The 16,470-nt window shown below is 35.6% G+C and overlaps 1 protein-coding gene across 4 annotated transcripts; it reads right to left on the minus strand.

Moving 5' to 3' along the window:
* On the minus strand, nt 5,255-16,018 carry LOC109332865 (homeobox-DDT domain protein RLT1-like). Of its 4 annotated transcripts, XM_019567979.1 has the most exons (19): nt 15,337-16,017; nt 14,819-15,244; nt 13,515-13,591; nt 12,479-12,886; nt 12,261-12,350; nt 11,989-12,153; nt 11,659-11,881; nt 11,430-11,530; nt 10,773-10,859; nt 10,522-10,671; nt 10,268-10,423; nt 9,465-9,680; nt 8,727-9,389; nt 8,110-8,652; nt 7,075-7,692; nt 6,872-6,976; nt 6,499-6,762; nt 5,916-6,234; nt 5,255-5,879 (listed from the first exon to the last, which is right to left on the minus strand). In XM_019567979.1, the coding sequence occupies exons 1-19, from the start codon at nt 15,518-15,520 to the stop codon at nt 5,440-5,442; spliced, it is 5,235 nt and encodes a 1,744-aa protein (XP_019423524.1). In that variant the 5' UTR covers nt 15,521-16,017; the 3' UTR covers nt 5,255-5,439. The 4 variants fall into 4 exon arrangements, with proteins under 4 accessions (XP_019423524.1, XP_019423522.1, XP_019423523.1 ...); XM_019567977.1 differs by having other exon boundaries at nt 5,255-6,231; nt 15,337-16,018; XM_019567978.1 differs by having other exon boundaries at nt 5,255-6,234; nt 9,465-9,674.

The following is a 16,470-nucleotide window of genomic DNA, read 5'->3' on the forward strand; positions in this document are numbered from 1 at the left end:
AACTCAAATATATTCAGTTTGGCTTTGATCAGAATCTCCAAATTTTAAGTTTGAGATATTTGACCTTCATAATTTATACATATTATAGCTTATCCTATTCAGCCTTCTTGGTCTTAAGCAAGTATTCCATAAATATAGTTGTGATATCAATCCTTTGAGTTGAGGTGGTAATTAGGTAATATTTTTCCTGAAAATAAGGACTCCAAGATTTAACTCTCTATTTTCAAGTGTAAACTAAATTGGTATAATCCATAGGTACTTTTGGCTATTTTGTCCCTTTAAATTAAGAAAAAATAGGATATTTTCAAATAAAATGGAAAAAAGAGTAGAATTAAAAATTGAAACATTAGGAATCATGGTCTAATACCTAAATATTATTATATGATTTAGAATCATGTAATTTCAACCAATAGATAACTCTACTATAATTAGCATGATGGTGTAGAGTAATTTATCGTTAATTATATAAAGTGAAACAAGATTTTGGTATATTAAACTACCTGAGTACGTTTGTATCCACCCAACTCTGATTTATTGCTTAATTTAATCACGTAGTATAACTCACCACGCCGTTTTTTGAGGAGATTGTTTCATGCTGTTCATGTTGGAATTTGCTTGTCTTGTTAAATTTTATATTAAGGGTCATCATGTATTTTAATTACTTATCCATGAAGCTTTATTCCTCTCCTCTTATAGTAGTAGGTAAGATTGTGAGCATGCAGTTAACAACACAGATTTTTCTTTGTTCATATGTTTATTAGCAAGATAAGGATTTTGGACCAGGTAGGACTTATCCTCTTCATCTTACCTGAAATACCGATTAGACTAGTTGTTGTATTTGGACCTAAATATGAAAAACTTACTCGATCCAAAATATAGATTTTGATAACTTATGAATTCAATATGTTCTTACATCCAAATAAATATAGTGCATTTTCTCAATATTGTTTATTCTTATTGATACATAATTTGATTTGTGAAATAGTATACATACATATATTTTATTAATCATTTACATATATGTATATATGGTGTATAGAATATAGAATCAATGATACATAATTTTCTCAATATAGTGCTTTTTCTCAATATTGTTTATTCTTATTGATACATGTGAAATAATATACATACATATATTTTATATATATATATAATGTAAAGAATATAAAATCAATATATATGGAATTATACATGTGCAAATCATTATCCTGAATAACTAGTAAAAATAATAGAAAAAACAGTTAAAAATGAAATTATACTATTATATAAGTTATAATAGTTCATGTACTATCTACTTAGGTGAAAGATATATCATTGTTTTACACACAATTGAACAAAGTCATTGATGAGAATGAGTTGAGTTAGATCTTGTAAGGCTTGTCATTTATTTAGCCCTAAAAATTTATTAGAACTAACTTTTGTGCATAAATCTAGACAGATTCAACAAAACATGATTATATATGAGTCAAATTAAGTTCGAATAAGAGGGGATCCTATTCACTTTTTGTTTTATATATAATCTCATCATTATGATACAATACGTCTTGCAATTCTGAATTTAGATCTTCTCTCGTATCCAATAATTGGTAGAAATAACTTGAAAATGGTAACATGTGGTATAAATAAACTTTTAACAATCTAGATTTTAGATAACCAAAAATAATTTATATTTTAAATTTATTTTTAAATAAAATAATTTATAAAATTAAAAGAAGATCTTGGTCCAACGATAAAATTTATTGTTTTATATCGTAGAGTTCATATATTCAAATCCATAAGATAATTTCTCTTTATAAGGACAAGACTCTATACATTAACTTTCTCTCACTAATTCAAGCCTAATAAACCCTCTTTAAAAAATAATTTAAAAGTGATTAAACTGTTCAATTTTTTCATTATATTCTAGTAGTGAACTCTCATATGACAGGATCTGAATTCTGGAATTTCTTTCATTAATTGGTTAATTTTGCCCTCATCTTCCTCATAGTGTTCTTCATGCTAGGTTGGTTGCAATTTTATAACAGATAAGGGGGCAAGGAAGTCACACTATATAATACAGGCTGGCGCTATTTGCCATTAATAAACACGTGTTGCACTTAATTACAAATCTGACATTGTTCTTCACATTCAACTAACTTCTATCTGCAATATTACTCAAAGAATCAAGACAAATTTGAATCTATGCAATGTCATTCAATTACTTTTCTCTGCATTGTCATTAAATAGCTTTGAATCTATGCAATGTCATTCAACGGCTTTCACTATTTTTGCACCAAAGAATCTCTGCATTTCAATTACAAGTTTCAACAACAGAGAGAAAAAGTGCACTTCAAGAACAAGTTTTTTAGAAAATGTGATTTTCGGTGAAAACATGATCGGGCTTAAATACAAGTAAAAAAGCAGGGACAAAAAAATTAAAAAGCAAAACTCCCACTCCACAGCCGATTCTGGAGTGGGAGAAATAAATTAAAAATCAAAAACTCCCACTCCACAATCGATTCTCAATAGCAGAAAAAAATTAAAAATCCAAAAACTCCATCCCCAATAACGATTTTAAGTATTAAAAAATTAAAAACCAAAAACTCATTCCCTACTAAAGATTTTGGTTATGCAATTATAAAAAACAAAAAATCTATCCTAGTACACGATTTCTAAGGAAATTGATTAAAAAAATAAACCTCCTTTGTGGTTGACGATTTCGGTGGGGCCAGGAGAAAACAAAAAGGAAAAACTCCTTTGAGGTTGACGATTTCAGAAAATTTACACTACAATTGTAATTAATAAAAAAGTTACATTAGTGGGATAATTTAAAAGTCAAAATATACCTATTCAGTAAATTTGCCGCAAATATGACCATGATCATACTAAAGCATATCTAAGATAATAATTAAATATATATCACTTCAGTGTCATAAATTGTGAATGAAAATAGGAAGATCAATTGTTGTCTGAATATGTTTTGCACTAGCTCTGGTCAGAAGGTAAACAATGAAAATCATGGATTTTCTTCTTCAAGAATGTGCATGAAAACGTTAGATGTCAGATCAGTGAGGAATTCGGCTTTAATAGAACTCCTGATTTGGGGAAGTATTTGGGGTACCTATTCATCAATCGGGATCGAGAAGGAGCAAATACAGTTTCATTTTGAAAATTGCACAACGGAGACTAAGCAAATGGAAGTGTTCTCGTATTTCCTTTGCGGGAAGGCTAACGCTAACCAAGTCAGTCCTGCAAGCTCTCCACTCCTATGTGATGCAAACAACTCCTCTGCCTCTCTCGGTTTGTGATGGGTTGGATAAACTATGTAGGTCTTTCATTTGGGGAGAGCATACGACAAATAAGAAAGTCCACTAGGTTAAATGGAGACTCTGTGTACTCCTAAACATGTTGGAAGGCTAGGACTGCGACATGCTAAACTGGTTAATGAGAGTTTCATGATGAAAGCTGCTTGGAACTTTGTTAATAATAAGGATGACTTGTGAGTTAGAGTGGTTCGTGCTAAATATAAATGTGGGAATGATTTGTTACCAAATGTCTCTAAATGCTAAGGGGATCTTTTTTCTGAAAAAGGGTGAGGCGGGGCCGGTCTAGAATTCGTGATAATCTCATCTGGAGGTTGGGGAATGGCAGAACCGTTAGCTTCTGGTGCCCTGGCTAATAACCAAGGGAATCGTTGTGCAAATATCTCGGCAGCTAAGGTGGCTGATTTCGTGGAATCCAATGGGGATTGGAATATTGGTCTCTTTCTTAATTCGGTCCCGTCGAAAACTGTTCAACAAATTTTGGCGCTATACCCCCTGCTAATTAGGACATTAGTGATTCCTTGGCATGGATGGGATCTTCGGATGGTGCCTTCTCGGTTGCATCAAGTTATGAGAGTATTGCAAATTTTGGTGTGGCTTTTTGCAGCCCTGGGTCTGATGTTATTTGGTCATGGGATAGCCTATACAGAACTGTGCTTTTGTTGTGGCGTCTAATTAGCAATGGGCTTCCAACAAATGATCAGTGTTATAAGAGAGCTATGTCTAATTGAGATTCTTGCCCCCGCTGTTCGAATTCCGAGAATGCTCTTCATGCTCTTCAGGACTATGTTGAGATTAAGGAGGTGTGGATGTGTCTCCTCAAAATTCCTGGTCAGCATTCTTTCTTATCTGGGGTTTAATTGACTAGTTCAGGAATAATTTAACGTGTACCGAGGTTGTTGTTGACGGGGCTTGCCTTTTGTATTTGGGATGGATGTGGAGGCCATTTGGAGAAGTAGGAACTCCCTCATTTTTTACAACAGTTATGTGCACAAATAAAAGCTCCTTGTCAAAGCACCTCCTCGGCTATGCAGCGGAATGCGCCAACGGTGGTTCGATCGCCTAATCGAAACTCTCCTACTATTCGATGGTTTCGCCCCTGATCTAGGATGGGTTAAACTTAATGCGGATGGAGCCTTCTCGAGGACAAGGAGGATAGCTGCTTATGGTGGCGTTGTAAGGGACCATTCTGGTGCCTTCCCTTTTGCCTATGCTAACCATCTCAGTCCTTGCACAGTGGTCCAGGCGGAGCTCTAGGGTATCCTGATGTGTTTGAGGCTGTTGCATCAGAGGGGTTTTCAGAAGGTCCTTCTTGAGTCTAATTTTGCATATTGTGTGCAGATGGTGGGGTCTGGATGTCCTGCGTATCATCCGTGTGTGGTGCTTGTGGATCAAATCCGAAGCCCTATTCCAAAATTTCACCAGGTTTTGTGTACTCATATTTTTCGGGAAGCCAATAGTGTTGCAGATGCCTTTGCTAAGTTCGGCCTTGATCTGAAGATATGTGCTCGAGTCTTCGATACTGCTCCCAATTTTTGTTCCATTCAGCTATTGTCCAATAATGCCTCCTCCTTTTATAGGAGAGGAGGGTAGTCTTTGTTTCTTCCCTCCAGCTTTCTTGGGCTGTCTTTAGCCCCTTTGTAACACCAGGAAAAAAAGTTGTGAGTAATTAAAAATACTTAATAATTAAACTTTTAATGTAACATATTTTTTCAACCAATAACAACTCATAACACATGCAATAACACATCAAAATGTTCTCGCAAACTGTCGCAGGTATTTTGCAAAGATTTATCTAACCGATTGCTCCAATTCTCCAAAGATAATAATTAAAGAACCCAAAAATAAAAACTTGTTCTAGAAAAATTAATTAATTTCTCTTGGTTAAATACTTCACAACCCAAAACAAACTATAAATTTATGAATTTTTTAAGGTAGCAAAACCATATTTAAAATAACTATGCAAGACTTTATTAATCACTGGCCATATCTATTATAGAAAAGAGTAAAAAGCTAAATGACCCTTTTTATAAAAGGCTCCATTCTGCATGGGATAATATATACTACTAGCACTAATTCTACTCATGGCATTGAAGCCATGCAAAATCCTCTAGTTGATCAATTGAAAAACAATGTTCTAATCAGAAGATTGTTCAGACTCAGAGGAGTCTGAACCTTGTACATTTACAACTCCATTAGCCACACCATCTGAATCTTCACTCATAATATCTGCCTCTGAATCATCATCATCATCTTCAATAACATTATTGCCATCTTCAGAAGCTTCCATATCTTCATCACTCATTCCAACCAAATCTCTGCTCCATCTGCTTGGGTTACCATTAAAACCTATCTCCCAGTTTCCTTGATCATATTCCACTGCTTGGCCATTGTCATCAGATTCCACTGCTTCAACATTCTCATCAGATTCAACATCTTCAGTGCTGTTACTAACATCAGCAGAAAGACCAATGTGGATGGGACTCATGGAACTTCTCTTTTCATCATCATCAACCCATTCCTCATATATGTTTCTCAATGGTTCTCTACCAATCTTGGAGCTCTGAGAGGTAGTATCCCTAGGGCTCAACAACAAATCTTCAACTGCCCTCTTTTCCACTCTCCTTTTCCTGACTGTTCGGCGGCCACGCCCACCGCCTTTTCCTTGTGACCCTCGTCCCTGCTGTTTTAATCTTTGACTTAGATTCTCGGTTACGTTAACAGTATGTAGGCCAGTATCTTGTTTTGAATGATGCATTCCTTTAGATTGCTTTTTACCCCGTCCTTTGTCATGAGTCCCTCGTCCACGTTTATTGCCACTTTGTACAATTTTCATATGAGCAGATTTAACTTTCATGAATTCATCATGATCCAAATCTGATGGTTCAACCACTCTGCCAGATTTGAAAGGACTATATCTTGAAGGAAGCTTCTGCCGGAAAGTGAAGTAAGTTAGATTACTACTGTTCATTAGATTGACAAGAAAATTTTCAAGTCGAGCACCCACACCCCATCCCCCGAAAAAATAACAAAAGAAACTTGGAAAAAGGAATGTCTGACATCAATGTCTTGGCTTGGACACAATAGTCCAACTACATTAGTTTTAGTTTCAGATAAAAATATAAATTGATTATGCAAATTATTCATAGAAGTAAGCAGACTACTAAATAAGCAAGGAACAATAACAGAAACTCACCATGTATTCTCTAGCCTCCTTTTCCAGAAAAGACTCAGGTTTCTCAACCAGTATGTAGCTAATGGATGCATCAAACTCAAAAAGTCTGAGACACACAGCTGGAGTGGTCTGTGGAACCCATGGAAGTAAAGCAACCGATTCGGGATCAGCAGAAGCATCTCCAGCACTCTGTGACAGGCTGCTTGATCCCAACAACTCTTCCGTTGTAGAGTAGTTTGAAGATAGAAAATTTCGCTGCAATGCTCTCTCAAATAGGGTCAGTATCTGCAAACAGATTGGTAAATTTAGAAATGTCTGGGTAGAAACTGATTATCTATTTTTAAAATAATGCAAATATATGGAAGATAAAGTTATAAGAATCGAAATGACAAACCTGTAAAAGTTCCTCAACAGAATTTGATTTGCTCAACTTCAAACCCCACCGCCTCCTAATATCTTCTGTCCAAGTTGAATTAAGTGCCTTGGGCGGAACACATGCCTGTGAATCAGAATGTTAATACAAGGCTCGGTAAACATTTATGATTTAACAGGAAAAAACAAGGCTCAGCTATGAAAGCAAATTCACCCGAAATTTACCTCAATATAAGCCAGCAGGGCCTTCAGCAATCTCGTCTGCAAGGGAAGAGAAGAATCCAAAATACAAATATCTTTGGACAACTCATCTCCACATTGAAATGAGTGCTTAGAAAAATTAAATCCATTATGTATTGGAAAAGGTTGGTGGCAACAATTGCAATGGGAGTCTTCAAAGAAATAAGGGTTGAGACAGATATCACAGATGTCCACCTGAGGTTTGCATCTCTTTTTACCACTTTTCATTGCACTCAATATTGGTGATTTATAGCATTCTCTCCACATCCATTTTTGGAAATCTTGATACCTTTTCAAGGCAGCTTTCTTCTCGCTCTCACTTTTTCCAAGCTCAATTTTGAAGGACAAAGAAGTTTCTGAAGTATCAGTGTTCAAGCCACAAAGAGTACTGCTAGGACTGTCAAACCCAGTATGACGATCAGGACTTAAATCTGTTTCATCCGCTTCATTTTTAATAGAAGTTTCACCTATGCTTCCAACTTTAACGTGTGTATTTTTTCGAACATTTTCTTTGAAGGAGTTCTCAATCTTTTGCAACATTATGCGCAAATGAGATTCCCTGATCCCACGTGAATCCAATGAATTCAAAAGTGCATCAAAGGCCTGTATAGAATTGGTTGAATAAATTATCAATTATATCATACAAATCAAAGCATAAAGCTGGCATTAAATCTCACAAAAAGATTGGCAGCTAAAAATAAAAGCACCAAAGGTTTAGTAAAATATCCATAACTGCCAGCTGATGGATTAAGAAAATAGAAGAATAAAACTTTCAAAAGTGACAAACAAAAATAATTCTTGTGAAAAATAGAACGGGGTAGATGTTCATTTTTCGAAGGTTATCCACTTATCCTTATTAATGGTATGAGCTAAGTGATTGTTTATAGATGGAAAACACACCCGAAACATAGGACAAAATGTGTTTGATATCAATAAAATTAGAATTGTGTTGATCAGCAATACAGAGATCAGCCTACTGGGTTAAATGATAACGCAACTAGACTAGAATAAACAATTTACCTCTTCAGAATCAATAAGCCTCCATTTGCCATTAAGATATTCAACAAAGATCCTGCCAGCACCAGGATCATTGCAAGAAGCACATGCAACAAACTGCCAATACCGATTACGTCTGCGATCTTGGCCCAGAGGTAAGGACCTATAGACATACATCTCCTCTGCTATGTGGGAAATATAAGATTTCAACTGAGAACGTGACCTTTTCGAATATTGCAAAGATAGCTGAGCCTGAGGATTATCTTGACTTGTGCAAGGATCTTGAATTAACAAGGGCTGAAAAGACAAGATCTGTGCAGCAGGAGTCGCCTTTTGATTTTCTGGAGTGAGGGACAATGCCTCATTATTATTATTGTCAATATTAATGTCAAGCAACGGGCTTTGGTTGCCCTCCACAGCAGGACATGTGAATTGAGTTTCAACTGTATTCCCATTGATTGATGGAAAATCTGATTTACTATGATAATCATCTTTCGAGCGAACTTTATCTATCTGAGCTTCTGCCCACATTTGCTTTTTCAAAGCATTTGCTGCTTCCAAACGGTCCTGAAAGACGTCATGTCAATTTCATAAAATAAATACAAAAATCAACCTGAATATATATACAGAATAAAATTTACCTCAAGAACAACACGGATTGAATTTCCTTCATTTGCCATACCAACCAGTACAACAAGAGCATTTAGACGCTCCTCGACACAGAGATCAGAATATTCTCCTTCTGTGAGACCTTGAACCCATGACTCTCCACACTTGCTTTCATCAATTTCCGTATTTTCTTCAACATTTCCAGCATTCAGATCCTCAAAAGCAGCAGGTTGTCCCACAACAGCAACTGGACAATCAGCATTCCTGGAAACACTCTCTGGAAAACAAGGCAGGTCCTTATGAAACTCATCTTGAATAAGTTCTACATTATGACCCAAATTTTCATTTCCATTAGATGAGAAATCAGCACTTTGATCAGATGTTCTCTTAGCGCTTGCAGGATTTACCAAATCATCAACTTCAGGGTCCTCATCAACTTCATCACTTTCTGAATCTTCTTCTCTTTCAACATCATCAGCACCTTCACCAGCGACAAACCCATTTTCAAATATCTGAATTTTCTTTCTTGCTTCTGAAAGAATGGACTCAGCATGAACAGGATCCTTTCTAAAGGTAGAACGCACACGATATGTTGATGGAGCTACTCTTTCAAAGAGTTTAGTATCTCTTGTCAAAGCAACAGAAATTGATGCCTCAGGTGTCTTGCTAGTCGTCAGGTCTCGAAGACCAGATTTCTGATAAGCGCACAGACATAAGTTAGAACAAAGCTGATAAATTAAAAGAGTAACTGATATGAAGATGCAATTCACCTGGATTTTTTCTGCAAGCTCTAGCACATTAAGTCCCTTGCTACCCTCAAGTGAGAGAACATGAAATGCGGCAAACTTGACTGTTCCAGGAGTTAACCGGTGCCTAGATTTTCGAGGTGCTAATAGACCTCTATGCCGCATTTTTGCCACTGCATTTTCTGCTGCTGAACCATTACGAAGTGTGGAAATGATATCCTCAATACTTTTGCCCTGCGACTAGATTTACATTTTGATCCACTCAATAAATGCAATGAAATTAAGAAAAACTGTCTCTTGATAAATAAAAAATATATTAGATGAGAAGATAGACGATTAATAGACACGATAAGACGTCCGCGTGAAAACAAAAAGAAACACCTAAAACTAATCAAAAGGTCAATCCCTTTACATGTCTACCAAAGAAACATCACTAAAAAGCCCATGTGCAGAGCACCAAAGGGTAGCCAAAAAAGTCATCCATATCCCAAACAAAATAATTAGACAAAGGAATTATTGAAAATTCTACTGCTATTCCCAACCACATACACCAAAGAATAGCAAAAAGAAATTAAGAAAAACTATTCGACCGTTGATTAAAATGCATGCAGAACAAATAATTCACCAAAACATTCAACAGTAACAGAAGGCATCCAAAGGTTCAACTGAACTTGACATCTCGCAAGAAACCAGCATCTGAAATTATATCTTAATTGTATTTCATATTTTCATTTTCTTAAAATCACTAAAATATGGAGGTTTTCGAGTAACACATAATCTTTATAGCTAAAGCTGAAAATAATAAAGCAAAATAAAGAAGGCTGAACCTCATCTTTATCATTTGCACACGGCCATGTAAGACTTCCTTTCTTCAACTGTGGTCCATATCCTGCAGATAATGCCAGCTGTCGGAAAATTTCTGGCCATGTCAACTGGTTTAAGTGCTTATGCCAATTTCGTATGTCAAAGCCCCATGCATATGCCTAACATAAAAAAGAAATTGTACAGAAGTAGAATCCGTTAAACAAAACCACTATTTCCATGAAAAAATAAATAAAATTTGGGAATAATCTGAACATACCCCTTCCACAATTTCTGGATGGCCACCTCCAGAATTAGCAGTACCAATTTGGTTCATTCCTAATCCTGTAGGTGTCCTTGAGACATCTTCAATGTCTTTTATTATAACCTTAAGAAGAGCAATGTGTATCTCACCCAACAATCTTGAATCCTGAGGTCAAATGGTAACACCCAGAATGAGCAAAAAGGGTGCACAAAATAGTTAAATTGACAAGATAAACAAACACACTAGGAAAGGCCAAACTGACTCACATAGTCATGAAATGCTTGCACGAACTCATCAAGAGTAAATGGCCATAATTCAAGAACATCAGCAAAAGCAATAAAAAATCTCCACGCCTGAAAGAAATAGACCAGCACAACTTTCAAAATTGAATTCAGAAGCCTCAATTCTAGCAAACAGCTAATCTGAAAATAAAAATGTTAATGCAAAATTTTGAAAGGAAACTGATGCACCCACACTTACACAGTAAAGCTGATTCAACAAAAGCTCCATACAATTAAAAGAACAGATAAAAATTCCTTTTTCAATTGCAGAATGCAGAGAGATAAATGCAACATACACCATTTTTTAATGCAATACTATGATAAGATAAGAAATCAAAATAGAACAAGCTAAATATCAATGTTTACCTCAGTCTAGCAGATACGAAGTTAACTTCAACAACATTAAATACAAGCAGACAAATAACCATTAACCGACTATTCCAAATCATTAAGAACTGAAAAGTAAAATCACTGTTATATGCTATAATAATAGTTTCACCCCATCCCTGAGAAGGAAAAAAAAAGAGAAAATCCAACAGGATCAGAGTAGAAAATATTGATCTGTGGTACTATAAGGCTCATGTATGCTATTCATGTAATAACTAATAAGGAGGCAAAAGTGATGAAAAGTTGAGAACATACCATGAGAAGGTTGCCAACATTCTCTTCTGAGTCGATCCAGGGTTGTACAGCAAATGGGTTTTTTACCTTTACACTTTTGGGTGGGAAAGCACTCAATGAATCTACAACACAACAATAAGGACTCAGGACTAGAAACTCATTCCGTTTTTTAGTATATCCAGATAAAAACTGAACACCCAGAGAAACCAATTCTAAAATTACAGAAAGTACTATAGAATAAACTTCTCACCCCTAAATGATTCAAGGTTTTGCAAAGTCTGAAGATCAAGATGGATAATAGAGGAAATTCCCTTGTTTGAAGCTGCCAACTCCATCAATTCCAGCTGTTCATCCTCAATAAGTTCCATAGATTCCCTAGCAAGTCTACGAGCAGTTGCCTTCTCAAGGGCAGCTTTCCTTCTCTCTGCTTCTTTCTCTTTCCGAAGCTCTTCTTTTTGCCTCATTTTCTCGGCCTTTCAAGAAAGAACATGGGGAAATGGAGATAAGGATACAATAAATATTCAAAGATGTCCAAATATTAGCCAAAGGAAGGCATGAATCATTAGGGATACAAACTTACTTTTAAATTTTCTTTAAGCAAATACTTTTCCCGTCTTTCAATTTCACGTTTTTGCTCACGCTTTGTTCTTTCCTCTTCTCGCTGTCTCTCACGCATCAACCTCTCTTCTTCCTTCTTTCGTTCACGATCTTGTCTCTCCATTTCTTTCCTAATTCGCTCTTCACTCTAAACAGGAGAGAGGAAAAGGGTGGGTGTTAATTAAAAAAATGTGAATAGCTTTCGCCTCTAAATTGTATGATAGCAAAATTAAACTGTGTTCATGTCAATAAAACCTTTCGTCTAAGGTTATCTTGTTTCTCAAGCTCTTTCCGGATCCTCATCTCATGGGCTTCAACGTCCCTTGCACTTCTGGCATCATCACTCTATGTAAATATAGTTAAAAAATTAAAATCATTGTTGGCAAGGAAAATATAATACATACTTTCATTAGTTGAAGAACAATGGCATACAAAATGAATAAGCAAAATTACAACAAATAGCTCAAATATACCTTTCGCTTCCTCTCGATTCGCATTGCATTGTCATGGAAATTTTGTACATCAGATACAGCATGTGAACTTTCTGGGTCAGCGATTTGGTGATCAGTATAGTGAGTGATCGTTACGCCACTATCCAGGTTTGTGAAAGATTCCCGTTGTGGGGTAACATTGTTTTCTTGGGGAGGAGACGGATAGGTAATAACTTCTTTGTCTGGTTGAGACGGAAGACGAACATGAGGACCATGGGTAGCATGAATTCTAGGTACCTGTTCATCTCCATGTGCAAAAGAGGGAGTTCGGGCAGGACCCTCCATTGGATCATGTAAATGATGTTGGTGGCTATATTGTCCAAAAGCATCAGACCTGATGCTAGGTTGTTTTGGTGGATATTGATATTCATGAAATGTCCTTGCCATAGCCTAGAATTAAGCACATGTAAAATCAGGCTCTCAAATAAAGCAATCTAGTAGTAAACATATATATCACCAGAAGTACACTAATTTAAATCAAGGACAACATCAGGTTTTCATGTTCCACAAACTGTTGAAGAAAACACAAACGGGTACTTATTTGCATCAAAAGACAAAAGAGTGATTGAATAGATAATCTGCATGTCATGGAAGGACAAAAGGCAGTCTAAAGTAAACAACACACAGGTATACTTAACTTTCCAGGTGAACACCTAAATCTAAACATGCTGCTGTTAAAGTTGAGTACAACAACAGCCAAGCCTTTATCCCACTAGGCGGGGTCTGCTACATGGATCGAACGACACCAAAATGCTATTAAAGTTGAGTATTTACAAAAATAGCTTCTAAATAATGATTCAAGCTGGCAAAATGAATACCCAGTCAGCATAAGAACTGAAGGAATGCTTTACCGATACACTGACATGAATAACAAGCATTTAAATAAGGTACTCAAAACTCAATCATCATAGGCCTCTCCAAGCTCATGATTGATAAAGATGCCTCACACATGCAGCTCAACACAAGGTTCATTTTACTTAGCAAGATGCTATACTACTAAAGTATACAGAAAACCAACCTTATTTGTTCGGACATCATGTTTTTCATACATTTGACTGTCATAGCCAAGAGTAGGCCGCTTCTGTTCTGTAACAGCTGCTCCAAACATATACCAGACGTGTCAGTAGCCACACAAGGATAACACAGCCATCACAAACAAGTTATACCATAATAGTACTGGCTCTAGCAAATTTTAATTAAAAAGGAGTATCAGAGATGGGAGGCTAAGCTATACATATAAAAGTTATCAATGAAGTGGAAAGCACATACTATACGACCGAGATCGAGCCACTATAGTCGATAACATTTTACGATGCCTAGTAGATGAACAATGTAAGCAAGATAAAACAATTTAGGCATGCTAAGATAATTTAAGAGTTAAGTATACAACATATATAAAAGAAAACGCAGTGTTCATTTGGGCATTACTTCCTTACCCATGCCATTAGGTAACCGGAAAAAATGGACGTGGGGGCAAAATTTTAACACATCTAGGGAAAATTAACAGTGACTAATATCTGGTATTATTAATTGTCTGAAGTTTTTTTAATGAAAAACAAAATATCATATCTCATATATACTGCAAAAGTAAAACAAAATATCATATCTCATATATACTGCAAAAGTAAACATGAGTATTTTTTATGCAAAGAAAACACAAGCAAAAAATGATGAATTTCTTTTCAGCCATCAAAGGTCACTGAAAATTTTGGAAGGAGGGGCAGGTACAGCATCATATTAATAGTACAATTTTTTGCCGTCAACACCTATTTAACTTTCAATGCAAGATGGAGTAGTGTGAGAACTTGTAAGGGGGCAAGAAAATCATATAAATAATACATACTAAGGAACTTTTTTATGGGGAGGGACTGTCCCTGTCTCTATATGCCTAGCTCTATCCCTCATCCATGTTTTTCTACGGTCAGGCTCATCTAAAGCGATTTTGTATTTAAAGTTCAAGTAAACGTGTATCCACATTTGATTTGATAAAGTGCATAGAGAGCTCCACCCACCAAATAATCAATGGATAGATACATATACACTCTTACTTGCTCCTCACTTCATTAGAGAGAAACTAACAAACTCACTTTGGAGGAGTCTTTTCACTTCTTTTCCTTGGTATGGTACTCAAGTGAGTTTTGATGCATTTTACTGCTGCTACTTGTATATATAATTGAACATTTATTATAAAACTAAAATTTAATTAGTTCTTGACACCTCATTCTAACATCATAGCAACTACCCATTCAATTAACTCGATAATCAAAGTGTAATAGTATCTTGGTAAGTGAACATAGCAACACAAGTTCGATGGTTATATACCTATGTGTGCCCCAAATGCATCTGGTGGCAATGGATCAAACTCTACTCCTAAAATGGGTCCATCTTCTCTCAAGGGCTCCCCTAACTGTCCCTCAACACAAGCAATTGCTCTAAGCTCCAATACAGCCTGCGGAGACTCATAATAACCGGTCTGGGGCACCACACTCCGAAACTCTGATGGGGTAAACGGGCTTGAACCCGAACCTGACCTTGATCCATAATCATTACCAGACTCAGGCTCCAACCCCAGGTCTTCTGCAAAGGGCTCCGGTGAAGGCTCCACCACATTCCGCGATGGTTTTTTTGGCGCCAAATCCTTCTTATCCTTCAACCGCCTGTGGCAAAACCACATCTGCAACTGCCGATCCGTCAACCCCAATTTCTCTGACAGCTCCAACCTAATCTTCTCCGTAGGATAAGTCTCCACTAATCAAACATATGAATCAAATTAAAAAATTATTATAGAATAATTAAAAATTAAAAATTCTGAAACATGAAATTGAAGAAAAGGAATTTACTGGCATAAGCTTTCTCTAGGGTTTCAAGCTGAAACGGGGTTTTCATCTGGCGCTTAGGTTTGCTCTGTCCTTCATTGGAATTCGCAAATTTGCTATGGCTTCCATTATTATTCTCATTACTGTTCTCATCTGAGCCGCCCCTTTTGTGATTAATGTCTCCCTCTGAAACATCATCACCCTCCATGGCCAAAAACAGATCGAAGATCGAAACTTTTCTTCAGAAATTCGGTTTTGATACACAAACCCTAGAAATCGCGAATGATAAAACAAAAACTAGGGTTGCCGCAAAGAATCGATTTTGTTTCTATCTCTATAACTTTCTCTCTCTCTTCATTGAACAGGAAATTGTATTCGTGATTGTCAATGAATGAATGGAAAACGCACAAGAAGGCCTATTGTTATTATTATTCTGAGATGAAAATAAAAAATGAAATAATAATAAAAACAATAAATGAGGGAAAGGGAAAATAGAAAAGCAGCGTGTAATGAGGGATTGAAAAGAAAGAAGAACAAGAAAGAAAGAATAAACGAACGATAATGATGATGATAATAATAATTGAAAAACGAGAATAATAATAATAATCCAACAACAGTTGCTCTTGACTGCTACTACTATAAATCTACCACCCTTCATAATAATTAATTTTGTTCTAGAATAATAATCAGTATTCTTTTTTTTTTTTTAATGGATTTGGTTTGGATTATCCCTTTTATGAAGGGAATGGTGTCAGGGTGAGTTTCGGTGTTTGTTGTTCTTGTCAAACAGGACCTTATTGAGGTTAAAAAAACACCCAAAAATATTTGTTCACTTTCTATTTTCTCTTAGATTTTATTATCATGTTATGTTCTTTTAGTATTTATTTATTTTGGAAAAGGTTAAATGAAATGGTAATGTGTCTCATTCTTGGGTGTATTAATATGGATAAACTTTTTTAAAGATACTTCATTCTAGTCTGGGGTTTTCTATCTCTTTCTTTTTTTTGCTTTTATCTTTTCATATCAATTATCAATTAATATTAATTGAGAGAAAAATGTATATACTAATATAAACTATTAATATATTATCTAATATTTTATCTTTATTAACTCTTTAAAAAATTAAAATATAAAATAGATAATATAATAAATATGTAT

This window comes from Lupinus angustifolius, chromosome LG18, assembly GCF_001865875.1.
Source record: "Lupinus angustifolius cultivar Tanjil chromosome LG18, LupAngTanjil_v1.0, whole genome shotgun sequence".
In the NCBI taxonomy this organism is placed as follows: Eukaryota; Viridiplantae; Streptophyta; class Magnoliopsida; order Fabales; family Fabaceae; genus Lupinus; species Lupinus angustifolius.